Genomic DNA, 27,916 nt, shown 5'->3' with positions numbered 1-27,916 from the left:
TCCAGAGTCCGATCTTTATACTCCTTCGCAAATTGAAGCCTTTTCTCCTGATTAGTCTCACTAACAAGTGGTTTTCTTCTGGACAAACAACTGTTTAGTCCCAATTCTGTGAGTTCTCATCACACTGTGAGTGTGGAAATGATCTTAATTTCACTCTTAAACACAGCCGTGAGTTCTACTGTTGATTTTTTTGTGATTCGCTTTCACCAAGTGTTTAACTGATTTCTGATCATAGTCAGTCAAGATCTTTTTCCAACCACATTTTTTCCATGAAGTTGATGGTTCATGTCTATCCTTCCAGGTTTTAATAATGTGTTGGACAGTTCTTAACCCAATTCCAGGCATTTCAGCTCAAATCTCCTTAGTTGTTTGCTTTGTTTGATGCAGGCCAATAATTTGACCTTCTGACACGACAATAAATGTCTTCTGACATGTTTGTTTAAGAAATGAGAAGCATCTGTTTGGGTTAAACAAATTGTTGCAGCTGAAACATTAATCACTGCAGTAATTATCCAATCAAAGGCGCTTAAGTATTTGTTTATTTAAATCCAAATAGTGACTTTTGGGGGGGGGGGTCCAGGCAATGTATTTCTCTAAAATATAAAAAAGTGCCTTCAATTGACGGTCCATAAGCTTTGACACTGTATGAAAAGGTTAAAAATGGCAAGCGATGGTAACTTGCTGTGGTGTAAGAGGTAAAAAACACTCATGTTATCGGAAAAGAATCACCTTTAGGTCTGTAAAAGTCGCTCCGCTTCATGTCAGGTTCCATCACACCACCCCATTGTTGTTTATTAGCTCATCCTGCCAACAGGTGATGAGTTTATGCCATCATATGTTGTCCATCATCCATCCGGCGTCGTCCACATTTCACAAAAATTGCTTCTTCTCTCTCAATTCTTCACTGATTTTTATTCTTTTTGGCAGGAAGGTAGGTCTGTGTGGGGTGCATATAGCTTCCACCCACATTTGCAAAATTGCAATTAATAATGAAGATGGCGGCACGGTGGTGTAGTGGTTAGCGCTGTCGCCTCACAGCAAGAAGGTCCTGGGTTCGAGCCCCGGGGCCGGCGAGGGCCTTTCTGTGTGGAGTTTGCATGTTCTCCCCGTGTCCGCATGGGTTTCCTCCGGGTGCTCCGGTTTCCCCCACAGTCCAAAGACATGCAGGTTAGGTTAACTGGTGACTCTAAATTGACCGTAGGTGTGAATGTGAGTGTGAATGGTTGTCTGTGTCTATGTGTCAGCCCTGTGATGACCTGGCGACTTGTCCAGGGTGTACCCCGCCTTTCGCCCGTAGTCAGCTGGGATAGGCTCCAGCTTGCCTGCGACCCTGTAGAAGGATAAAGCGGCTAGAGATAATGTGATGTGTGTGATGTGATAATGAAGATATGGAGTAATCAATCAATCCCTAATGAGCAGTTTCCACACAAATCACTTCTTCTCCCTCAATTCTTCCCTGATTTTGATTCTTTCTGGCATGAAGGTAGGGGTACCTAGGTGCGTATAACTTCTACCCAGATTTGCTTCATTACAATTATTAATGAAGTTATGGACTAATTAAGCCTTAATGAATGAGCAATTCAACAAAAATCGCTTCTTCTCGGTCAATTCCTCGCTGTTTTGGATTCTTTCTGGCAAATAGGTCGGTATTCCTAAGGTGGATATAGCTTCTATATATAACTTGCACAGTAGTGCTTGAAAGTTTGTGAACCCTTTCAAATTTTTTATATTTCTGCATAAATATAACCTAAAACAACATCAGAGTTTCACACAAGTCCTAAAAGTAGATAAAGAGAACCCAGTTAAACAAATGAGACAAAAATATTATACTTGGTCATTTATTTATTGAGGAAAATGATCCAATATTACATATCTGTGAGTGGCAAAAGTATATGAACCTCTAGGATTAGCAGTTAATTTGAAGGTGAAATTAGAGTCAGGTGTTTTCAATCAATGGGGTGACAATCAGGTGTGAGTGGGCACCCTGTTTTATTTAAAGAACAGGGATCTATCAAAGTCTGATCTTCACAACACATGTTTGTGGAAGTGTATCATGGCACGAACAAAGGAGATTTCTGAGGACCTCAGAAAAAGCGTTGTTGATGCTCATCAGGCTGGAAAAGGTTACAAAACCATCTCTAAAGAGTTTGGACTCCACCAATCCACAGTCAGACAGATTGTGTACAAATGGAGGAAATTCAAGACCATTGTTACCCTCACCAGGGGTGGTCGACCAACAACGATCACTCCAAGAGCAAGGCATGTAATAGTTGGTGAGGTCACAAAGGACCCCAGGGTAACTTCTAAGCAACTGAAGGCCTCTCTCACATTGGCTAATGTTAATGTTCATGAGTCCACCATCAGGAGAACACTGAACAACAATGGTGTGCATGGCAGGGTTGCAAGGAGAAAGCCACTGCTCTCCAAAAAGAACATTGCTGCTCATCTGCAGTTTGCTAAAGATGATGTGGACAAGCCAGAAGGCTATTGGAAAAATGTTTTGTGGATGGATGAGACCAAAATAGAACTTTTTGGTTTAAATGAGAAGTGTTATGTTTGGAGAAAGGAAAACACTGCATTCCAGCATAAGAACCTTATCCCATCTGTGAAACATGGTGGTGGTAGTATCATGGTTTGGGGCTGTTTTGCTGCATCTGGGCCAGGACAGCTTGCCATCATTGTTGGAACAATGAATTCTGAATTATACCAGCAAATTCTAAAGGAAAATGTCAGGACATCTGTCCATGAACTGAATCTCAAGAGAAGGTGGGTCATGCAGCAAGACAACGACCCTAAGCACACAAGTCGTTCTACCAAAGAATGGTTAAAGAAGAATAAAGTTAAATGTTTTGAAATGGCCAAGTCAAAGTCCTGACCTTAATCCAATCGAAATGTTGTGGAAGGACCTGAAGCAAGCAGTTCATGTGAGGAAACCCACCAACATCCCAGAGTTGAAGCTGTTCTGTATGGAGGAATGGGCTAAAATTCCTCCAAGCCTCCAAGTATAATATTTTTGTCTCATTTGTTTAACTGGGTTCTCTTTATCTACTTTTAGGACTTGTGTGAAAATCTGATGATGTTTTAGGTCATATTTATGCAGAAATATAGAAAATTCTAAAGAGTTCACAAACTTTCAAGTACCACTGTAGATAGTGTATATCGCTTATAACATTTATTGCACAAGGTGGCCCACTTTAGATTGTTACTTCTGGACTAGACAGGGCCGGAGTGAACTACACCGTCATTGACGGTCTCGTTTTCCTATAACAGCACATCCTGAAGTGTTTTATTCTTTACAGACTGTATACTGCTGTTCTGTGAAACTGCTTTTGAGCCGGTTGTGAGGCCTGAAACTTTTCCTGCTCAGTGGACACCAGACATTTCCTGATTACAAAAACAAACCTGGACAACACTTATTTTTAAATATCTTTATTGAATCTCAGTGATACACTATGTACTGTATAATACAGTGTTTAACAGGATGAATCACAGAACATAATATGAATATGTAAACATCATCATTGTTTTATAGCTATACAACATATTTATACTTCATCACTTTTGGCACGGTCCCCATATCCAAACATACAGTATAAAGGGATACAGATACTGATCTGAAATGTCACACACATGTTCATGGAGATGATGTGGAAGGATCTGGAAGACACTTTTACGGTTTGTACATGCCGTGGAAGGTGACGGGAGAAATGATGTCCACCTCGGCCCGGGCGATCTCCGACAGGTCCTTAGCGTTCAGGATCAGGCAGTATGTAGGTCTCTGTGCTCCGGGACACACCACGATGGTCAACAGCACACCTGAGCAACATTTGAACATTTTAGCAACACCCTCATTACAACTGAAGTACTTTCTATTATGGAAAGTCATACGACAGATAGGACACGCCCCGAGGCATGTGCAGGTAAGCACACTTCATTCATTCATGAGAAATATCCAGAGTTATATCCAAGAGACTAGCACGCTTCACTTCAATTTAAGAAACTCGATATATTGAAATTGCATGATGTGATACAGTCGTGGTTAGAAGTTTACATACAGTGACATGAATGTCATCTTGGATATGAATGTCATGGCAATATTTGGGCTTTCAGTAATTTCTTTGAACTGTTCTTTTTCTGTAGCAGAATGATTGTACAGCATACAGCTTTAATTAAAAAAAAACACTACAATTTGGTGCACAAGTATTAATTTTCTTTGGGTTTTCTGAAATCAACACAGGGTCAAAAATATCCATACAGCACACCTAACATTTGGGTAAAATGTCTCTTCGCAAGATTCACCTTGACCAAACATTTTTGTTTACCATGAACAAGCTTCTGGCAGAATTCTGGTTGGATATTTCACGACTCTTCATGGTAGAATTGGTAGACTTCAATTAAATTTGTTTTATTTTCTTTGCATGGACTCGACTTATAAGCACGGTCCATATATTTTCAACAGGGTTGAAGTCAGGACTTGTTTTAAGCTTAATGTTAGCCTGCTTTATCCTCCACAACCAGCTCTGATGCGTGTTTGGGTTCATTGTCCTGTTGGAACTCCCAAGTGATGTTCAAGTTTCTGATGGTTTATGCTGAAGAATTCTGAGGTCGTCCTCCTCCTTCATTATTCCATCCACTTTGTGCAATGAACCAGTTCCACTGGCAGCAAAACAGCCCCAGAGCATGATGATCCTACCACCACCACCAGCTGGTACAGTGTCCGTCTGTACATGGTGGTCATTGTGGCCAAACAACTCAATCTTTGTCTCATCTGACCATACAGCTTTCCTCCAGAAGACTTTTTCTTTGTCTGTGTGGTCAGCTTCAAACTTTAGTTAAGCTTGAGGTGTCAATTTTGGAGCAGGGGGTTATTTCTTGGATAGCAGCCTCTTAGTCCATGGTGATCTGAACTGTAGGCAGTGATACTTTTAAAACAGACTGTTATATCCAGAAAAAAGTGCATTTTAGTATATTAACCATATGTTTTTTTCCCTTCAAAAATGAGATTAAAATTTACAATCCACTGTTACAAATCCACAGTGTTGTGGTTCCGATAAACTCTACTAATAAAATATAAAAATAAAAAATTTTTAATTAAAAAAAATCAATCTGTGTGAATTGTAAGATTTTATATTTCAAAAAAATAGATGAAGACAAAAAAAAGTATTTACAGTGCATATTTATTTTGTATTTACTTAAGTTCTACTGGTGAAAAAATTACCTTTTTTTTTTAATTGTAGCTGTAATAGCAGAACTTATCCTGTATCCTGCAATTCCAAAATACTTCAGAATTGAGGTTAGACATTTACACACACAAACCCAAATTAAATTAAAACTTGCGCATCAAATTCATGTTTTTTTATTATTTGTTTAAATTAAAGATGAAAACGTTACAATCATTCTGCCCCAGAAAAAGAACAGTTCAAAGAAATCATTGAACGCCCAATAATAAGAAGAAATCTTTATTTGTCACATGCACACTTCAAGCATAGTGAAATTCATCCTCTGCATTTAACCCATCTGAAGCAGTGAACACACGCACACACTCAGAGCAGTGGGCAGCCACACCAGAGCACCTGGGAAGCAGTCAGGGGTTCGGTACCTTGCTCAAGGGCACTTCAGCCCAAGGCCACCCCATGTCAACCTAACTGCATGTCTTTGGACTGTGGGGGAAACCGGAGCACCTGGAGGAAACCCACGCGGACATGGGGAGAACATGCAAACTCCACACAGAAAGGCCCTCGCCGGCCACTGGGCTCGAACCCGGAACCTTCTTGCTGTGAGGTGACCGTGCTAACCACTACACCACCGTGCCGCCCTGATTATATTATATAATATTGCCATGATGTTCCTGTTCATGTATATAAACTTCTGACCACAACTTGGTACCAAACTCAGAATCACCAATAAACAATGTCAATGAACATATTTTAGTATTTAAAACTAGACGGCCTTTCGATTTCATAAAATCTGTGAAATTTAGTTCCCTCTGAAATGTGGTCATATGGGCGGCACGGTGGTGTAGTGGTTAGCGCTGTCGCCTCACAGCAAGAAGGTTCCGGGTTCGAACCCAGTGGCCGGCGAGGGCCTTTCTGTGTTGAGTTTGCATGTTCTCCCCGTGTCCGCGTGGGTTTCCTCCGGGTGCTCCGGTTTCCCCCACAGTCCAAAGACATGCAGGTTAGGTTAACTGGTGACTCTAAATTGACCGTAGGTGTGAATGTGAGTGTGAATGGTTGTCTGTGTCTATGTGTCAGCCCTGTGATGACCTGGCGACTTGTCCAGGGTGTACCCCGCCTTTCGCCCGTAGTCAGCTGGGATAGGCTCCAGCTTGCCTGCGACCCTGTAGAACAGGATAAAGCGGCTACAGATAATGAGATGAGATGTGGTCATATGTTTATTTCTCTAATATCTAAAAAAAATATCGGGCCGTTCTGTTCTGTGGCTGGGAAGTTATTTAATTTGAAGGGATTAAAGCAAATAATGTGCATGAAATCACTCGCTTCACGCAGACAGAGGAAGTCTGTGTGTGTGTGTGTGCGCATGTGCAGGTTTACCTTTGAGCGTGCACTGACAGTTCCATCATTCTGTCGCTAAACGAACAGCTGATCACACCGAGGTGCTCGCTGAGTGCCGATATTTATTAATTTGGTCCTGCGTTTCCTTTTGTTCGTATATAACATAACATCTTTTCTTCTCGCTTTCTTTCCGTTACTGTAGTCGGTCTTTCACGTTTCATTCGCACACTCACGTCCTCTATTTTTCTCTCCTGTTTCAAGTTTGTATCCCACAATGCCTTGCACGAACAGGGAAAGCCCACCACGTGATGTATGACGTAGTATCTTGTATTGCGTCATGGTGAAGCAGGAAAAAATAGCGGAGAATTTAGGGCCACATGGCCTTAAATTCATTAATTGTTCTGTTAAAAAAATGAATAAAATTGGAAGTCTGTGATTCGAATTCAGTAGCTTTTGGTCCACTAAACAAAAATAACTGGGTGTCGGGAAAATTCTTTTTATGACCTACACTTGAAAACTCTGAAAGGCAGTGTGATCATAGCTCAGTCAGGCTATAGTTACTCTCCAGCTCACGATGCTTTGTGATGGATTATCGATTAAAATGTGGCATTTTGGTGGCGATGCATGACAATGTGTACTTCGTACAGGTGAGCTAAATGTTGCGGTCACGCAACAGGTGAACACTTTGTCCTTTTCTTTAGACGAGATCTCCCTGGTATTCTTCCTGCATGGCACACTCGAGGATTTTGTACCTATCAGCGTCTGGCAGGAGAATGATCACTGATGCCTTGTGCAATAGATTTCAACAATGCATGACATCAGTGCCAACCAATCAGCGATGATCACAAATGCGTCATCTAACCGTTGCCAAACGTTTCCCTTCGCTCAGCCAATTACGAACCTCAGTGAAGGATCGCCGAATGTAAATGCACTTTTCAAGTCTCGGCGAACATTAGGCTATGCTGAGCCGATGTGCTCCTGAGGCTCCTGTGAGTATCAAGGACATGGATTCGAGACAAGTACATCTCAAGAGGCTCGGCAAAACTTCCCCAAGCTTCCTGAACCCATCTGTGAATATTCGCCGCTTAGTTTGCCGACGAAAACATCACTAGATTTCAATGCGTGCACTGAAATTTTCGTGATGTTTTTAGCCACTCATGAAACAGAGATGTACCAAAAAACAACTTACGAAGCTTGAAAAACATACGATTGGTGGCGATGCGACCAATTTTTCATCGCCAAGTATTCGCAAACCCATCGCGCACTGTAGTGTGACCAGGGCCTTATTGTTTAATCATATGAAAAGTGTAGTGTTGTAATATTATTTATTTTTCCATGATTTATTTTTTTCAAAATGCCTTTATTTTGTAGCTCTTACTGAATTAATCTGTGGTTCGTTATTTTTCATTCATGTACAACCCCGATTCCAAAAAAGTTGGGACAAAGTACAAATTGTAAATAAAAACGGAATGCAATGATGTGGAAGTTTCAAAATTCCATATTTTATTCAGAATAGAACATAGATGACGTATCAAATGTTTAAACTGAGAAAATGTATCATTTAAAGAGAAAAATTAGGTGATTTTAAATTTCATGACAACAACACATCTCAAAAAAGTTGGGACAAGGCCATGTTTACCACTGTGAGACATCCCCTTTTCTCTTTACAACAGTCTGTAAACGTCTGGGGACTGAGGAGACAAGTTGCTCAAGTTTAGGGATAGGAATGTTAACCCATTCTTGTCTAATGTAGGATTCTAGTAGCTCAACTGTCTTAGGTCTTTTTTGTCGTATCTTCCGTTTTATGATGCGCCAAATGTTTTCTATGGGTGAAAGATCTGGACTGCAGGCTGGCCAGTTCAGTACCCGGACCCTTCTTCTACGCAGCCATGATGCTGTAATTGATGCAGTATGTGGTTTGGCATTGTCATGTTGGAAAATGCAAGGTCTTCCCTGAAAGAGACGTCGTCTGGATGGGAGCATATGTTGCTCTAGAACCTGGATATACCTTTCAGCATTGATGGTGTCTTTCCAGATGTGTAAGCTGCCCATGCCACACGCACTAATGCAACCCCATACCATTAGAGATGCAGGCTTCTGAACTGAGCGCTGATAACAACTTGGGTCGTCCTTCTCCTCTTTAGTCCGAATGACATGGCGTCCCTGATTTCCATAAAGAACTTCACATTTTGATTCGTCTGACCACAGAACAGTTTTCCACTTTGCCACAGTCCATTTTAAATGAGCCTTGGCCCAGAGAAGACGTCTGCGCTTCTGGATCATGTTTAGATGCGGCTTCTTCTTTGAACTATAGAGTTTTAGCTGGCAACGGTGGATGGCACGGTGAATTGTGTTCACAGATAATGTTCTCTGGAAATATTCCTGAGCCCATTTTGTGATTTCCAATACAGAAGCATGCCTGTATGTGATGCAGTGCCGTCTAAGGGCCCGAAGATCACGGGCACCCAGTATGGTTTTCCGGCCTTGACCCTTACGCACAGAGATTCTTCCAGATTCTCTGAATCTTTTGATGATATTATGCACTGTAGATGATGATATGTTCAAACTCTTTGCAATTTTACACTGTTGAACTCCTTTCTGATATTGCTCCACTATTTGTCGGCGCAGAATTAGGGGGATTGGTGATCCTCTTCCCATCTTTACTTCTGAGAGCCGCTGCCACTCCAAGATGCTCTTTTTATACCCAGTCATGTTAATGACCTATTGCCAGTTGACCTAATGAGTTGCAATTTGGTTCTCCAGCTGTTCCTTTTTTGTACCCTTAACTTTTCCAGCCTCTTATTGCCCCTGTCCCAACTTTTTTGAGATGTGTTACTGTCATGAAATTTCAAATGAGCCAATATTTGGCATGAAATTTCAAAATGTCTCACTTTCGACATTTGATATGTTGTCTATGTTCTATTGTGAATACAATATCAGTTTTTGAGATTTGTAAATTATTGCATTCCGTTTTTATTTACAATTTGTACTTTGTCCCAACTTTTTTGGAATCAGGGTTGTAGAATTTTCCGTATATACTGTAAACCATGATAAAAGGTTAGTCGTGGTTACTGTGATATTGATATTTAATATTGGCACCCACCTACCCACCGCTTTACAACTCTGATATTCACTGCTACTCACCGTCGTCCTCATCGACGCCATCAGGGTTCTGTACGAATAGCGGCTCTGACGGGTACGAGTCCGGCTCCTGCCACACCCACGTCTCCTTAGTCCTTACGTTCAGCTTACAAATCTAAAATCAGATGTTCCACCAGACACTCCATTAACAGAACAGTCATGTCTGATAAACGTTAGACTGAACTAGGAAGGACACTTGCCCTGTCAGGGATGAAGTGGTTCAGGCCGAGTCCGTAGGCGTACATGTAGTTCTTCCCATTGTTCATTTTGTAGTTGATCTGAGGAAACTCAAAGGCTGTTGAAGTTGAGGAAATAACAAAGTGTTTAGACACAATTGGGGCTCGAATGAGAAGGTGTACTTGGAACACAGTGCTGCTACACTCTTTCAAAACTTGTTGGTCAGAAGGTGTGGATTAATGTTCTCTAACAGCAGAACTGACAGTCGTTCCAGCTCTTATTAAAGTCACAGGTTTGTATTAATGTGCTATACACTCACCGGCCACTTTAATAGGAACTTGTTGTTGATTTTAATATTCCTGGTCTTGGCTGCAGGACTGGAACCCAATGTGTTCTTCTGCTGTTGCATGCTGAGATGCTTTTCTGCTCACCACGGCTATAAAGAGTTGCTATATCCTTCCTGGCAATTTTCCTCTGACCTCTCTTATCAACGAGGCGTTTGTTTTTTCCACCCACAGAACTGTCGCTCACTCAACTCAATGTTTTTTGTTTTTCACACCATTCTGTCTGTGTAAACTCTAGAGAGTGTTGTTTGTGTATGAAAACCCCAAGAGATCAGCAGTTTCTGAAATACTCAAACCAGTCCATCTGGCACGAACCCATGGCACAGTGAAAGAAAGTCACACTTTGAGATCACAATTTTTCCCGTTCTGATGTTTGAATGAAGTGAACATTAACTCAAGCTCTTGATTTGGATCTGCATGATTTGATGCGTCAAGGGATCGGCTGATTAGAGAACTGCATCAAACAGCAGGTGGATGGATGGGTGTTCCTAATAAAGTGGCCGGTGGGTGTATAGTAACGGCTCGTTCACAGAGACTTGTACAAAGAACACTTTTTTTTGGGGGGGGGGATGGAAAAATTGTGAAGATTTCTGTTTTTCATTTCACAATTCAGAGAGACTTCGAGAGAGAGAAATGAGGCTTGTAAGGGAACAAATGTTTACAGCTGCTATAATGTAAGTGATGATCGGAATGAACTTGTTTCGAGGATTTTCCACAACATTAAATGTAACTATAATTACAACCCCAAAATCAGAAAAAGTTGGGACGGTGTGTTGAAATTGAAATTAAAACTGAAAACAGTGATTTGTAAATAATCTTTGACCTTCATTGCACTCAAAGCAATACAACAGCATATGATTTGATGTTTTAACGAATGAATTTTATTGTTGTTGTTTTTTTTTAAATAAACACTGATTCTAATTTTGATTCTTGCAAAACATTTTTTAAAAAAGTTGGGACGGGAAAGTATTGACTGCTTTATAATGTTCCCATTCCTTCTCACAGCACTTAAAAGATGTTTAGGGACTGAAGACACCAAGTGACGAAGTGTTTCAGGTGTTATTTTGTTCCATTCTTCCTGCAAACAGGTCTTAAGCTGTGTAACAGGACAAGGTCATCACTGTCAATTTTTCATTCTAAAATTCACCACACATTCTCTGTTGGGAACAGAGGGGACAGACCCTCTTCTTCCACAGCCCTGCCTTTGTAATGTGTGCAGAATGTGATTTTGCATTGTCTTGTTGAAATCTCCCTGGAAAAGATGTCGTCTTGAAGTGTAAGTTACCTTTGCCAAAGGCTCTGACACACCCCCATACCATGACACCCTGGCTTTTGGACTTGTTCCTGGTAAAGGCCTCTGCATGCTCTTGCGACAAGGCTTTCGCAGATAGCTTTTCGCAGACAGTTGTAATTTATTGTTGAGCGGGGATAATAGGCGTGCGCGATGTTATTCACCGGCACAACACAAGGGGGCGCGAAGTCGCTAGGAGTAGTTGGTGGGTGTGGTTAGTGGAGTGTTTATTCTCCGGTTACTTATAATGACTAGAACTTTTTTTTTTATAATGACTAGAACTGGAGTCGTATAGATGTACGTACTTCCTCAATCAACCGCTCTTCATGCTGCTCCATCTTCGCTCGTGTTTTTAAAAATGGCGGTCGTGAAAACAAACCAAACCGGGAAAGTAGGGAAGCGGAAGTGCGTGTACAGCGGATGTAGAGTGGACCAATCAGAGCCCTCTTGTCTGCGACGCTGTCTGTGAGGCTTCTGCGGTGGTCACAATTTTTGGGAGGTGCGCGCAGAGCGTCTGCGAAGGTGGGGGGGCTACGCAGACACTGTCTGCGATGCTATCTGCGAGGACTGGGTTGTCAGCATAAATTGGCCTTTACAGTATGGATGGTCCTTTTTGTCTTCGGTCTGGAGCACACAGCCTCCATTTCTTCCAAAACAGACCTGGAATACTGATTCGTCTGACCACAATACACATTTCCACTGTGTGATGGTCCATCCCAGATGCCTCCAAGCCCAGAGAAGTCAACGGAGCTTTTAGACACAGTTAACATAAGGCTTCCTTTTTGCACAGTAAAGTTTTAACTGTCATTTGTGGATGTAACTCTGTATTGTCGTGCTTGACAAAGGTTTGTCAAAAGTACAGTGCTGCTTGAAAGTTTGTGAACCCTTTAGAATTTTCTATGTTTCTGCATAAATATGACCTAAAACATCATCAGATTTTCACACAAGTCCTAAAAGTAGATAAAGAGAGCCAGGCCCGGGGTTGGGGCTCATATGCAAGCGCATGGTGGCCAGGCCTTTGCCGGGCTCAGCCCAAATAGGTGACATGGGCCCGACCTCCTGTGGGTTCACCACCCACAGAGGTAGCAGTAGGGGACTGGTGCAGTGTGGATTGGGCGGCAGTCGAAGGCAGGGGCCTCGACGACCTGATCCCCAGACACAGTGGCTAGCTTTTGGGACATGGAATGTCACTTTGCTGGGGGGGAAAGAGCCTGAGCTTGTGCGGGAGGTTGAGAGGTACCGGCTAGAGATAGTTGGGCTCACCTCCACGCACAGCTTGGGCTCTGGAACCCAGCTCCTCGAGAGGGGCTGGACTCTCCACTTCTCTGGAGTCGCCCATGGTGAGTGGCGGCGGGCTGGTGTGGGCTTGCTTATAGCTCCCCAGCTCAGCTGCCATGTGTTGGAGTTTACCCCAGTAAACGAGAGGGTCACCTCTCTGCGCCTTCAGATTGGGGAGAGGGCTCTTGCTGTTGTTTGTGCCTATGGGCCGAATAGCAGTATAGAGTATCCGGCCTTCTTGGAGTCCCTGGGAGAGGTACTGAAGGGTGCTCAGACTGGGGACTCCATTGTGCTACTGGGGGACTTCAATGCTCATGTGGGCGACGACAGTGACACGTGGAGGGGCATGGTTGGGAGGAACAGCCTCCCCAATCTGAATCCGAGTGGTGTTTTGTTATTGGACTTCTGTGCTAGTCACGGTTTGTCCATAACAAACACCATGTTTGAGCATAGGGGTGTCCATAAGTGCATGTGGCACCAGGACACCTTAGGTTGGAGGCCGATGATAGACTTTGTTGTTGTTTCGTCTGATCTCTGGCCCTATGTCTTGGACACTCGGGTGAAGAGAGGGGCTGAGCTGTCAACTGATCACCACCTGGTGGTGAGTTGGATCCGCTGATGGAGGAGGAAGCTGGACAGACCTGGCAGGCCCAAACGTATGGTGAGGGTCTGCTGGGAACGTCTGGCCGAGCACTCTGTCAGGGGGGTCTTTAACTCCCACCTCCGGGAGAGCTTTTCCCAGCTTCCGAGGGAGGTGGGGGACATTGAGTCTGAGTGGACCATGTTCTCTACCTCTATTGTGGACGCAGCTGTTCGGAGCTGTGGCCGCAAAGTCTCCGGTGCCTGTCGTGGTGGCAATCCCCGAACCTGGTGGTGGACACCAGAAGTAAGGGATGCCGTCAAGCTGAAGAAGGAGTCCTATCGGGCCATGTTGACCTCCGGGACTCCTGAGGCAGCTGACGGGTATCGGCACACCAGGCGTGCTGCAGCTCAGGCAGTTAAGGAGGCAAAAACTCGGAACTGGGAGGAGTTCGGGGAGGCCATGGAGAAGGACTATCAGTCGGCCTCGAAGAAATTCTGGCAAACCGTCCGGTGCCTCAGGAGGGGGAAGCAGTACTCTGCCAGCACTGTTTACAGTGTGGGTGGGGAGCTGTTGACCTCGACTGGGGACATTGTCGGGCGGTGGAAGGAATACTTTGAGGATCTCCTCAATCCCACCATCATGTCTTCCATTGAGGAGACTGAGGCTGATGACTCAGAGGTGGACTCGTCCATTACCCAAGCCGAAGTCACTGAGGTGGTTTGCAAGCTCCTCGGTGGGAAGGCACTGGGGGTGGATGAGATCCGCCCTGAGTATCTCAAGTCTCTGGATGTTGTGGGGCTGTCTTGATTGACACGCCTCTGCAACATCATGTGGCAGTCGGGGACAGTGCCTCTGGAGTGGCAGACTGGGGTGGTGGTCCCTCTTTTTAAGAAAGGGGACCGGAGAGCGTGCTCCAATTATAGGGGAATCACACTTCTCAGCCTCCCAGGGAAGGTTTACTCCAGGGTACTGGAGAGGAGAATTCGACCAATAGTCGAACCTCGGATCCAGGAGGAACAATGCGGTTTTCGTCCTGGTCGCAGAACACTGGACCAGCTCTATACCCTTCATAGGGTGCTCGAGGGTTCATGGGAGTTTGCCCAACCAGTCCACATGTGCTTTGTGGATTTGGAGAAGGCATTCGACCATGTCCCTCGTGGTATTCTGTGGGGGGTGCTTCGGGAGTATGGGGTTCGGGGCTCTTTGCTAAGGGCTGTCCGGTCCCTGTACGAACAGAGCAGGAGTCTGGTTCGCATTGCCGGCAGTAAGTCAGACCTGTTCCCAGTGCATGTTGGACTCCGGCAGGGCTGCCCTTTGTCACCGGTTCTATTCATAATTTTTATGGACAGAATTTCTAGGCGCAGCCAGGGGCTGGAAGGAATCCTGTTTGGGAACCATAAGATTTCATCTCTGCTTTTTGCAGATGATGTTGTCCTGTTGGCTTCTTCAAACCAGGATCTTCAGCATGCACTGGGGTGGTTTGCAGTTGAGTGTGAAGCGGCTGGAATGAGAATCAGCACCTCCAAGTCCGAGGCTATGGTTCTTGATCAGAAAAGGGTGGCTTGCCCTCTCCAGGTTGGTGGAGAAGTCCTGCCTCAAGTGAAGGAGTTTAAGTATCTCAGGATCTTGTTCACGAGTGAGGGAAGGATGGAACGTGAGATTGACAGGCGGATCGGTGCAGCCTCCGCAGTGATGCGGTCGCTTTACCAGTCCATCGTGGTGAAGAAGGAGCTGAGCCAAATGGCGAAGCTCTCAATTTACCGGTCGATCTATGTTCCGACTCTCACCTATGGTCATAAGCTTTGGGTAATGACCGAAAGAACAAGATCGCGGATACAAGCGGCCGAAATGAGTTTCCTTCGTAGGGTGGCTGGGCGCTCCCTTAGAGATAGGGTGAGAAGCACAGTCACTTGAGAGGAGCTCGGAGTAGAGCCGCTGCTCCTCCACATCGAGAGGAATCAGCTGAGGTGGCTCGAGCATCTTTTTCGGATGCCTCCTGGAGAGGTGTTCCAGGCATGTCCCCCCGGGAGGAGGCCCTGGGGAAGACCCAGGACACGCTGGAGAGACTATGTCTCTCGGCTGGCCTGGGAACGCCTCGGTGTTCTTCCCGAGGAGCTGGCCGAGGTGTCTGGGGAAAGGGAAGTTTGGGCTTCCATGCTTAGACTGCTGCCTCCGCGACCCGGCCCTGGATAAAGCGGAAGAAGACGAGACGAGTCCACCACCAGGAGAACACTGAACAACAATGGTGTGCAGGGCAGAGTTGCAAGGAGAAAGCTACTGCTCTCCAAAAAAAGCATTGCTGCTCGTCTGCAGTTTGCTAAAGATCATGTGGACAAGCCAGAAGGCTACTGGAAAAATGTTTTGTGGAAGGATGAGACCAAAATAGAACTCTTTGGTTTAAATGAGAAGTATCATGTTTGGAGAAAGGAAAACACTGCATTCCGGCATAAGAACCTTATCCCATCTGTGAAACATGGTGGTGGTAGTATCATGGTTTGGGCCTGTTTTGCTGCATCTGGGCCAGGACGGCTTGCAATCATTGATGGAACAATGAATTCTGAATTATACCAGCGAATTCTAAAGGAAAATATCAGGACATCGGTCCATGAACTGAATCTCAAGAGAAGGTGGGTCATGCAGCAAGACAACGACCCTAAGCAAACAAGTTGTTCTGTTTGTTTCTGTAATGTTTTGGAATGGCCAAGTCAAAGTCCTGACCTTAATCCAATGGAAATGTTGTGGAAGGACCTGAAGCGAGCAGTTCATGTGAGGAAACCCACCAACATCCCAGAATTGAAGCTGTTCTGTACAGAGGAATGGGCTAAAATTCCTCCAAGCCGGTGTGCACGACTGATCAACAGTTACCGGAAATGTTTAGTTGCAGTTATTGCTGCACAAGGGGGTCACACCAGATACTGAAAGCAAAGGTTCACATACTTTTGCCACTCACAGATATGTAATATTGGATCATTTTCCTCAATAAATAAATGGCCAAGTATAATATTTTTGTCTCATTTGTTTAACTGGGTTCTCTTGATCTACTTTTAGGACTTGTGTGAAAATCTGATGATGTTTTAGGTCATATTTATGCAGAAATATAGAAAATTCTCAAGGGTTTACAAACTTTCAAGCACCACTGTAATCCCAAGCCCATGTGGTGATATCAGCTATAGATGGATGATGGTTCTTGATGCAACGCCATCTGAGGGACCGGAGATCACAGGTGTTCAGATTAGGCCTGATCCCTTTACCTTTGCACACTGAAATTCCTCCAGATTCCTTGAATTGTTTCATGATATTATGCACCGTAGAGGGTGAAATATCCAAATCCCTTCCTGTCTTTCTTTGAGCAACATTGTTTTTAAACATTTCAATATTTTTCTCATGCATTTGTTGACAAACTGGAGATCCTCGGCTCATATTTGCTCCTCAAAGACTCAGCCTTTCCTGGATACTGATTTTGTACCAAATCCTGATTACAGTCACCTGTTTCAAATCACATCATTGTTTAATTGTTTTACCTCATTACTGGCCCTAAATTGTCCCCATCCCAATGTTTATTGAAATGTGTTGCAGGCTTGAAACGCAGGAATGGATGTATATTAACAAATGAAATGAAGTTGACCAGAAAAAAAAACAATGAAATATCTTGAGTTCATTCATTCTGTCTGCAATGAAATACAAATCAAATAAATTTAGAAAATCACTGCTTTCTTTTTTTATTTGCATTTTCCATACCGTCCTAACTTTTTCTGATTTGGGGTTGTAGATATGTTCTTTACTTGTACAAAAATATAATCATTGGGAAATTGCTGCGGTATAAGAGAAATAAAACACTTCAGGATGTGATGTTGTTGTAAACCAATCAACTTTAGAGTGCTAACAGTTTAAGGCCAGATTCCACATTTACACAACCTCATCATTGATTGTTTTCCTGTAACAGCACTTCAGCAAAGTGTTTTATACCTTACAGTACGTTTATACAGGATGTTATTATATTTCATTTATTAACACAGTAAGTCAGTGTTGTGAAATAGATCTGAGCTCTGACCTTGGCGAGGGCTGGAGAAAAGCACCTCAGGCTCCAGCCAGATGGTTCCATCTGCACGCATCGTCGCTGTGGCTGTCGTGTATGGCAAGGAGATCAGATTCTTCCCCTGTTCCTCCTGTAAACATCATGAGAGACACTGAGATTAAAAGAGCTTCATTAGAGATTAAGGTAATGAATTTACAATGTCTTATAAAGTGTGACGTACCCTGTAGGGGTCCAGTGGGACCACAAACCTGCGCACTTCTGGCTGAGGGGCGATCATGGCATGTTTCTTGATCTCGTCCCAGTTCTGACGTAGGTTTGCCAACCACAGGTAGTCGTACACAAACTCAAATCTGTGTAAAGTGTAAAAACAAGTCAAGTTAGGTTTTTTTTTTAAAAGATACACATACAAACCCTGCTTATCAGTGTATACAAACTCAAACACTGGTGGTTTCCTATCTGAAATTTCACTGCTGTTTTATAATTCTAAAAAAATAATAATAATAATAATTTCCACTGCACTGAGCTCTGTTGGGAATTCTATTGAAATGTATTAATTTTAGGGGACATTTTTATCAAAAAATAAAAGATCACACAGATTAAGCAAAAGAGTGAAAAGCACAGAATTGAGCAAGAGAGCGTTCAGAGTCTTGTTCAAGGGAAACAAAACCTTAACCGCTGTCCTACTCAGATACTACTGGTTAAAAATAAATAAACCAGAATGTCAAGGACGTAGTAGCTCATCTGGCCTGCCATCAAAATAACCACGACGAACAAAACATCAAACAGAACTGAAATGTGACGATGTGAGAGAGGACCAACCTCCACGACTAACTGTTTACAACAGGAAAATCAACAAAGGACTAAATTTTGTTCCCTGAGAGATCGACCCAAAACACTGATCAGAACTGAATTCACATTCATAATGAGAGAGGGGATACAATTCTAGTTGGAAGAAAATCCGTGAAGTTGACCTAATTACTAATTTGTTCGCAAAAAATTGACAATACAATGACCAAGCGTTGTGCAGAAGGCCGAGTTATTTCAAATAAAACAATCAGAACTGAAATCCATTGAGAACTGCGGGAGAAGATACAATTTAACTGAAAATAAACAAATTGTTTTCAACGGGAAAATCAACAAACAACCAACCAAGTTTTGTTTCCTGAAGGAAGAGCGACCCAAAACATCAATCAGAACTGAAATCGGATTATAAATGAGAGAGGAGATACAATTCTAGTGACAGGCCTGGAAAATTTGTTAATTTGACAAAACAACAACAAGGTTTTGTGTGGCGTGATGATGAGTTCTTTCAAACAAAACAATCAGAATGGAAATCCATGGAGAACTGACAGAAGAGATACGATTTAACCGAATTGTGGATGACAGACGCCACGCCACGCCACAAACTCATCGTCCTTATTGTCAGATGAGCTAATAAATAAATAAAATTTTTTCTATAAGAAGATATACAGTTAGGTCCATATATATTTGGACACTGACACAATTTTTTTTTTACCTGTTTACTGAAACATATTCAAGTTATAGTTATATAATGGACATGGACATAAAGTCCAGACTTTCAGCTTTCATTTGAGGGTATCCACATTAAAATTGGATGAAGGGTTTAGGAGTTTCAGCTCCTTAACATGTGCCACCCTGTTTTTAAAGGGACCAAAAGTAATTGGACAATTGACTCAAAGGCTATTTCATGGGCAGGTGTGGGCAATTCGTTCGTTATGTCATTCTCAATTAAGCAGATAAAAGGCCTGGAGTTGATTTGAGGTGTGGTGTTTGCATTTGGAAGATTTTGCTGTGAAGAAAACATGCAGTCAAAGGAGCTCTCCATGCAGGTGAAACAAGTCATCCTTAAGCTGCGAAAACAGAAAAAACCCATCCGAGAAATTGCTACAATATTAGGAGTGGCAAAATCTACAGTTTGGTACATCCTGAGAAAGAAAGAAAGCACTGGTGAACTCATCAATGCAAAAAGACCTGGACGCTCACAGAAGACAACAGTGGTGGATGATCGCGGAATAATTTCCATGGTGAAGAGAAACCCCTTCACAACAGCCAACCAAGTGAACAACACTCTCCAGGAGGTAGGCGTATCAATATCCAAATCTACCATAAAGAGAAGACTGCATGAAAGTAAATACAGAGGGTTCACTGCACGGTGCAAGCCACTCATAAGCCTCAAGAATAAAAAGGCTAGATTGGACTTTGCTAAAAACATCTAAAAAAGCCAGCACAGTTCTGCAAGAACATTCTTTGGACAGATGAAACCAAAATCAACCTCTACCAGAATGATGGAAAGAAAAAAGTATGGTGAAGGCGTGGTACAGCTCATGATCCAAAGCATACCACATCATCTGTAAAACACGGTGGAGGCACTGTGATGGCTTGGGCATGCATGGCTGCCAGTGGCACTGGGTCACTAGTGTTTATTGATGATGTGACACAGGACAGAAGCAGCCGGATGAATTCTGAGGTATTCAGAGACATACTGTGTGCTCAAATCCAGCCAAATGCAGCCAAACTGATTGGTCGGCGTTTCATAATACAGATGGACAATGACCCAAAACATACAGCCAAAGCAACCCATAAGTTTATTAAAGCAAAGAAGTGGAATATTCTTGAATGGCCAAGTCAGTCACCTGATCTCAACCCAATTGAGCATGCATTTCACTTGTTAAAGACTAAACTTCAGACAGAAAGGCCCACAAACAAACAGCAACTGAAAACCACTGCAGTAAAGGCCGGGCAGAGCATTAAAAAGGAGGAAACACAGCGTCTGGTGATGTCCATGAGTTCAAGACTTCAGGCAGTCATTGCCAACAAAGGGTTTTCAACCAAGTATTCGAGATTAACATTTTATTTACAATTATTTAATTTGTCCAAATACTTTTGAGCCCCTGAAATGAAGGCATTGTGTTTAAAAATGCTTTAGTTCCTCACATTTTTATGCAATCATTTTGTTCAACCCACTGAATTAAAGCTGAATGTCTGAACTTCAACTGCATCTGAATTGTTTTGTTCAAAATTAATTGTAGTAATGTACAGAACCAAAATTAGAAAAATGTTGTCTCTGTCGAAATATTTATGGACCTAACTGTATATTTTTTCCTTTCCTGAACGACATTTTCTTATGTCTGAAATTTGTTTATTTGATAAATTTGAATCAAAATGTATTTTTAATGTTTTATCACATTAAACAAGTTCATAATTTCTATTAGAATGAAGGAGTACCAACTTGATGTGTGATGTCTGAAGGACTCTTTAAGCTCTTTATGAAGCTGGTTGAGAAGTAGAAGAGATTGTACAAAGCTTCATCAGAAAGAATTCTGTGAAGATGTTTTAAAAATTATTTTTGATCGAACACTTTTCTTGATCATCGCATAGTTCCGTATGTTCTTTCATCACGTTAAAGTCCTCATTTTTGTTCTAAAATCTTTAGAAAATTGTAAAAATGAAGCCCGTCTCTGAGCAGGGGTGTACAAACTTTTGACTGCTACAGTCTGTAAAAAAAAAAGTCAAAATAAATAATGTAAGATAATGAAATGGTTGAAAAGCATTCTGTAGTAATGTGGGGTTTTTTTGTTTTGTCTTTTTTTTTAATAAAAAATGAAAAATAATAAACTCCAACATCAGATTAATTTCCACCATCACTAAATATGGACTGACTTCTGTACTACTTCCTGAAAAAAAAAATCTTAACGCATTAGCTTATCAAGTCCTTCCCGCACCATTCATGGTGCATTTGGCGGCGCTGATCTCCGTTTTGTAGCCCTCAGCCTCTCGCCTATATTACATAGCTAGGGTTACAGTAAGGGGCTAGTCCTCTGGTAACTGCGAGAGTTTGACTCCCCACTCGCATCTGTATTGCAGCGTGCCTTGCCAGAAGGCACCATTTTTATGATGGTCTTTGGTATGACCCGACCGTGAGTAGAACTCACGATCTCCCAAGCGAGAGGCAGACATGCTAACGACTAGGCCACTTGCCAGTGTATTAGCTTATCCCATCCAATAATTACACTGTAACAGAATGTCAGGTTGGTTCATGTACCCTTTCCAGGCGCACAGGTCGAAAACAATAAACCCTGAGTCTTCATAACAGTTGATGTGGTGGAAAAGTCCAATGGATGAAGTCCTGAACTTGTAGTCGATGTACTCGCCTGGATCCTTCTTGGCTATGTGGATCCATGTCTGTAGAAATTATTAGAAAATGTATCATTAAACAATTCAAATAATGATAGTACAGTCAAAGACTACTAACTACAGACTTTTCTCATAATAATAATAATAATAATCTCACATTGAGAGATTAAATGTGCAATAGTCTATTTGTTTTATTTACTTATTAATACAAATAAATTGGAAAACATACACTACAACCCTAATTCCAAAAAAGTTGGGACGCTGTAAACATAAATTAAAAACAGAATGCGATAAGTTGCAAATCATGGACACCCTATATTTCATTGAAAATAGTACAAAGACAACATATCAAATGTTAAAACTGAGAAATTTTGTTGTTTTTTGAAAAATATATGCTCATTTTGAATTTGATGTCAGCAACATGTTTCAGAAAAGTTGGGACAGAGACATGGGTAGCTTGTATTATCATTAATGCTGAATAATATATACACGTTTCAGAGCAATATGCTGCCATCCAGACAAAATCTTTTTCAGGGAAGGCCTTCCTTCTTTCAGCAAGACAATGCTAAACTGCTTTCTGCACATATTAAAACTGCATGGCTCTGTAGTAAAAGAGTGCAGGTGCTAAACTGGCCTGCCTGCAGTCCAGACCTGTCTCCCATTTAAAACTTTTGGCGCATTATGAAGCGCAAAATACGACAAAGGAGACCCCGAACTGTTGAGCAACTGAAATTGTATATCAGGCAAGAATGGGACAAGATTTCTCTTTCAAAACTAAAGCAATTGGTCTCCTCAGTTCCCAAACATTTACAGAGTGTTGTTAAAAGTAGAGGTGATGCAACACAGTGGTAAACATGCCCCGTCCCAACTTTTCTGTAATGTGTTGCTGACATCAAATTCAAAATGAGCATATATTTTTAAAAAAATTGTCTTTGTGCTATTTTCAATGAAATATAGGGTTTCCATGATTTGCAAATTATTGCATTGTTTTTATTTACAGTTTGCACAGTGTCCCAACTTTTTTGGAATTGGGGTTGTAAAAGAAAAAAAGGTTAGGGTTAGGCCTCAAAAATTACATTATGGTCCAGAGTGTATGTTTGTGTTTATGAGCCAGTCATTTTTTCGACACTCCCCAACGTCCCTTTAACTCCACCCCATCTCAGACTGAAATCAGCAAGCGCCCAGCGCAGCCAGTTCATTCTCGAGTGAGCCAAACACCATGCTGTTTTTTGAAAAATGTAATGACACAACACACTGGCAGCACTTTTCCATGTTGAAGTAATTTGTTCCTGGTAAAGGGGATAAAGCTGGATGCACAGTTAGTGATGTTACTCCTGGCCAGGTTCGGAAACACAATCAGGGTAAAGTTTTGAACTGGTTACAGGACAGCAACTGCACTTTTGACCATCCTTGTAAATCAATATAAGTTGAATTTCACATCTGTAGCATGATAACTTTGTATTCAAGCAGCTGAATGGTGTGGGGTGGAACACAGAATGATTACAGTGTTAATACCACAGCTTAAAACCTTAAATAAAGCCCAGATGGGGAAAGCCATGGCCTAATGGTTAGAGAAGCAGCTTTGGGGCCAAAAGGTTTCTGGTTTGATTCCCTAGACCAGCAGGACTGGCTGAAATGCTCAAGCAAAGCACCTAACACCTTACTGCTTCGGCAAGAGTGGTGGTGTACCTTGTGTCTGATTAGCCAAAGAAAAACTGATGATGTGGTTATCAGTTCAGGTGGTACCTGGCCAAAACTACAACAACAACAAAAAAACCCTCAACACTGAGTTACAGAGAAAATCAGGATAGTGATGGCACTCTTGACCATTTTCCTACATCAGTATAAACTCAATTTTGTGTGTTTATACTGTTATGATTTGGCTTTCAAGCAGTTGAATGGCAAGTGATGTCACAACAACCCTTACTAATGCAAATGCTGTCATGTCCGCACACATTGGCACTCAGAGCGCATGCCATGGACTGCTAGTCATGCTCAATGAGCACTCAAACTCATTAGAACTAATTGCCATGTACCTGTTCCTGATAAGAGCGCAATCACAGCACACAGCACACTTTGTGAAGTATGTATATGCTCTTTTCCCTGTGTCTGTCATTACCAAGCTTTTGTTTATTGCATTGCCTTCCTGGTTTTGACTCATGTTTTTGTTTTTGGACTTTGCCTTTGATATTACCGCTGATATCCTGCCTGTGCCTTGCTTGACCATTGCTTGTGATTTTGACCACGATTTTTCAAGACGTGTTTTCTAATAAATCTTCCTGCACTTACATTTGGCTAACACCCATTACATGACAAACACTAATTAAATAAAAAGCCATGAAGCCACTTTAACTAAACACTTACAGTTACAGGCCTGAGTGGCTATTTCTTTATAGTGAACCTCGAACATTCATGCAATATTTTGTACTGAAATTGCAGCACAGCAACAACAGCAGACAACACCATGTAGCAGCAAGCTAGCTAGTTGATGAGTAAATTCTCAAAAGATTGATTAGTATCAAGTAAGTTAATGTTATAGATTTATAGGCAGGAAAGGAACTGGAAGTTGAGAAGACTACCCCAAGTTGACAAGTTGAGGGGGTGTTTGCGGTGGATTTTATCAGTTGTAGGTGAGAAATTACAAGTTGAAACTTCACCTCGAACTCTGTTTGAACCACTATGACTTCTGGGGGTGGGGTTTTGTGTACATGGGTGAAATGGGGGTTGGGGTTGGGGATGAGGGTCACATCTCACCTAATGAGCTGGGGTAGCCATGGCCTAATGGTTAGAGAAGGGATCAAAAGGTTGCTGGTTCGATTCCCTGGACCAGCAGGACTGGCTGAAGTGCCCTTGAGCAAGGCACCTAACTCTCAGCTGCTCCCCAGGCTGCTCTGGGTATGTTGTACGTCGCTCTGGATAAGAGCATCTGCTGAATGCCAATAATGTACTGTACCTTTAAGTTGTAAAATGCTGGCTCTACTGATTCCCACCAAAAATCTTTTGGTGTAAGCTTGTTATGACTTTTATTTAAAACCTAGATTTCTAACTCACCTAATGATACATGGATAACAAATCCAGTACTTCTCATTATAAATGCAGAGACAAGTATAATGAACTTTGTTAGAGATTTTCTCGCATTCTGATCCTTAAAAAAAATGCAAAAATTCCAGTATGGCTCTTCTATGGAGCAGAGGATCTATCATGTATTTTGTTTTTGGCATCTGTACCTATATTGGTATTTATATCTTTTAGTAGTGCAAATAGCATCCTTCCATTATCAACTGTATTCCTCCTACTGTATTTTCTTCCAGTGTTGTAATCAAGTCACTAAACCTCGAGTCCGAGTCCAGTCTTGAGTCCCCAGTGTTCAAGTCCAAGTCATTAAAGAAAAGTTTGAGTCGAGTCCGAGAACAAGACTCCAACTGCACCATTTGACGGTGGCTGTTTCAGCACCATTAACATCAGTTTGTTCCTGAACATGACGTATGAACAGGTGAATGTGCTTCTCTTTGTCAGGGAGTGTGAAGTATTGTGTCAGAGATGGATGTAATTAGAGAAGGTGTGTTTATTAATACAAGTGAAGACAGGTAAACAATCCAGAATGGCAGGCAAAATCGTAAAACAGTGAAACAGGCAATAGGTCGAGCAAGGCACAAACAGGCTATCATTGACTCGGCAGAATCAAAGATGAGAAACAGGAAATCAGGAAACCAAACAAGGAAATAAGGCTCGGTAATATGTCAGCAATGCAACTCAATACTTCACAAAGTAAGTGTGTTTTCACAGTTTTTATATAGGCACACTGATTGCGGCTTAATCCTGGGCAGGTGCGAGTCATTTACAGCGCGAGAGTCCGCTTGGTGCGTGCGCTGTCCGGAGCGCGCCTGAGAGTCTATCTGATGCACATGCCAAGGCGGGCAGGTGTGACACTCTTACACAAAATTAGTACAAAAATTAATGTAGATATAAATATCTTATGCCAAATTACTATGGCATGTTATGAAAAAAATTGGAGTCCTCATCTCCAATTTACGAGTCCTACTGCAGTTAATGCACGAGTCCAAGTCCAAGTCATCAGTGCTCAAGTCCAAGTCGAGTCATGAGTCCTTAAAATTAGGGCACGAATCGGACCCAAGTACTACAAGCCTGTTTTCTTCCTCAGCATACATTTTGATAAGTAATATTTATGTAATATTTTGAACATAATTACTCCTTTCTGCTCGTCGGATTCAAAGCAGTCCATGTAGTTGGACCCACGAATGGCCCAGGCACTCAGGAACTTCAGTAGGTTGATTTTGATGGGCGTCTCTACAAACACAAAGTAGTTGTCCGTTATCCCGAAGCTGAATAGAAGAACACACACAGAGGGGACAAGTCATCAGGAGACTCGTCTCATTTCTCTATGAAGCGATCATGCTTTAGATTGCTTAGATGATGAGATTGAACATGAACCTGTGCACGTAAGATGGTTTAAACCTCTCAGCGCTGGGAAACTGCACCACCACCTTGGATTTCTCAATCGGGTCTGACTTATCTAAGGGGAGAACAAACACATTATCCGATTAGAAGTCACACAAAGCTGAGCGGTTGAGGTTGAGGGTTAACGTCCAATAGTGGAGCTCAGGATTTAAACTCATAATCATTTGTAGCTAAAATGAATACAGTGAAAATTTGAAAATCTTCTTTGGTTTAAGAGTGTGTAAATATGTCATGGTGTGGTGGTTATTATTCATGAATCTGTAATACGCAAAGTTTTGTTTTGGATCAGGCAAGGAGATGGGGCACGTCGTTAAAAGATATCATGACTTGTCAGAGTTATAGCTTTTTTTATAGTGTTATTAAAGGCTTGACGAGACTTTTTTTTAAACACGTCTAATTCAATAACATGCAAATTCATGTGGTCTAAGGTGTAGCACAACCGCTGAGTGGAAAGTAAATTTTAGTCAGTATTTATCCTTTTCCTTCTCCGTATTCATATCTACACTGTCAGAAATGCAGGTACAGTAGGAGTCCATTTCTGTCCCCCAAGGTACCGTACAGTTTACACTAATGCACAGTGGTATGCAAAAGTTTGGGCACCCCTGGTCAAAATTGCTGTTACTGTGAACAGTTAAGCCAGTTGAAGATGAAATGATCTCCAAAAGGCATAAAGTTAAAGATGACTCATTCCCTTTATATTTTAAGCAAAAACAATTTTTTAATTTTCATCTTTTACATTTTCAAAATGACAAAAAAGGAAAAAGGCCTGAAGCAAAAGTTTGGGCACCCTGCATGGTTAGTACCTAGTAACACCCCCTTTGGCAAGTATCACAGCTTGTAAACACTTTTTGTAGCCAGCTAATAATCTTTCAGTTCTTACCTGGGGGATTTTCACATATTTGTCCTTGCAAAAAGCTTCCAGTTCTACAAGTTTCTTGGGCTGTCTTGCATGCACTGCTCTTTTGACATCTATCCACAGATTTTCAATGATGTTTAGGTCAGGGGACTGTGAGGGCCCAGGCAAAACCTTCAGCTTGTGCCTCTTGAGGTATTCCATTGTAGATTTTGAGGTGTGTTTTGGATCATCGTCTTATTGTAGGACCCGTCCTCTTTTTAACTTCAACTTTTTTACAGATGGTGTGATGTTTGCTTCCAGAGTTTGCTGGTATTTATTTGAATCCATGCTTCCCTCGACCGATGAAATGTGCCCTGTGCCACTGGCTGCAATACAACCCCAAAGCATGATCCATCCACACCCATGCTTCAGAGTTGGAGAGGTGTTCTTTTCCTGGAATTTGGCACCCTTTTGTTTCCAAACATACCTTTGCACATTGTGGCCAAAAAGTTCTATTTTGATTTCATCAGTCCACAGGACTTGTTTCCAAAATGCATCAGGCTTATTTAGATGTTCATTTGCAAACTTCAGACGCTGAATTTTGTGGCTAGGACGCAGGAACGGTTTTCTTCTGATGACTCTTCCATGAAGGTTCAGGTGTCGCTGCATAGTAGAACAGTGCACCACCACTCCAGGGTCTGCTAAATCTTTCTGAAGGTCTTTTGCAGTCAAACAGGGGTTTTTATTTGCCTTTCTAGCAATCCAACGAGCAGTTCTTTCAGAAAGTTTTCTTCATCTTCCAGACCTCACCTTGATCTCTACTGTTTCTGTTAACTGCCATTTCTTAATAACATTACAATCTGAGGAAACAGCTACCTGAAAACACTTTGCTATGTTCTTGTAGCCTTCTCCTGCTTTGTGAGCATCAATTATTTTATTATTCAGAATGCGAGGGAGTTGCTTAGAGGAGCCCATGGCTGTTGATTTTAGGGACAAGTTTGAGGAGTCAGAGAATTTATACAGCTTTGAAATCTGCATCATCTGACCTTTCCTAACGAAGAATTTGAACAAGCCACAGCTCAATA

General features: G+C 42.1%; 1 protein-coding gene across 1 annotated transcript in view; it reads right to left on the bottom strand.

Moving 5' to 3' along the window:
- Positions 1 to 3,670: 3,670 nt before the first annotated feature.
- Positions 3,671 to 27,916, bottom strand: part of rpe65a (retinoid isomerohydrolase RPE65 a) — a 46,202-nt gene continuing 21,956 nt past the window's right edge. The window contains exons 7-14 of the mRNA XM_060925721.1: positions 25,970 to 26,051; positions 25,728 to 25,860; positions 21,426 to 21,565; positions 17,583 to 17,712; positions 17,378 to 17,492; positions 9,854 to 9,948; positions 9,657 to 9,768; positions 3,671 to 3,816 (exon numbers count right to left, since the gene is read on the bottom strand). Coding sequence (XP_060781704.1) covers positions 3,671 to 3,816; positions 9,657 to 9,768; positions 9,854 to 9,948; positions 17,378 to 17,492; positions 17,583 to 17,712; positions 21,426 to 21,565; positions 25,728 to 25,860; positions 25,970 to 26,051 — 953 coding nt within the window. The remainder of the gene's footprint in view (positions 3,817 to 9,656; positions 9,769 to 9,853; positions 9,949 to 17,377; positions 17,493 to 17,582; positions 17,713 to 21,425; positions 21,566 to 25,727; positions 25,861 to 25,969; positions 26,052 to 27,916) is intronic.

This window comes from Neoarius graeffei, chromosome 1 (assembly GCF_027579695.1).
Source record: "Neoarius graeffei isolate fNeoGra1 chromosome 1, fNeoGra1.pri, whole genome shotgun sequence".
Lineage (NCBI taxonomy): Eukaryota > Metazoa > Chordata > Actinopteri > Siluriformes > Ariidae > Neoarius > Neoarius graeffei.
The sequence above is the reverse complement of the archived record's forward strand: the minus strand, read 5'-3'. Positions and strand labels throughout refer to the sequence as shown.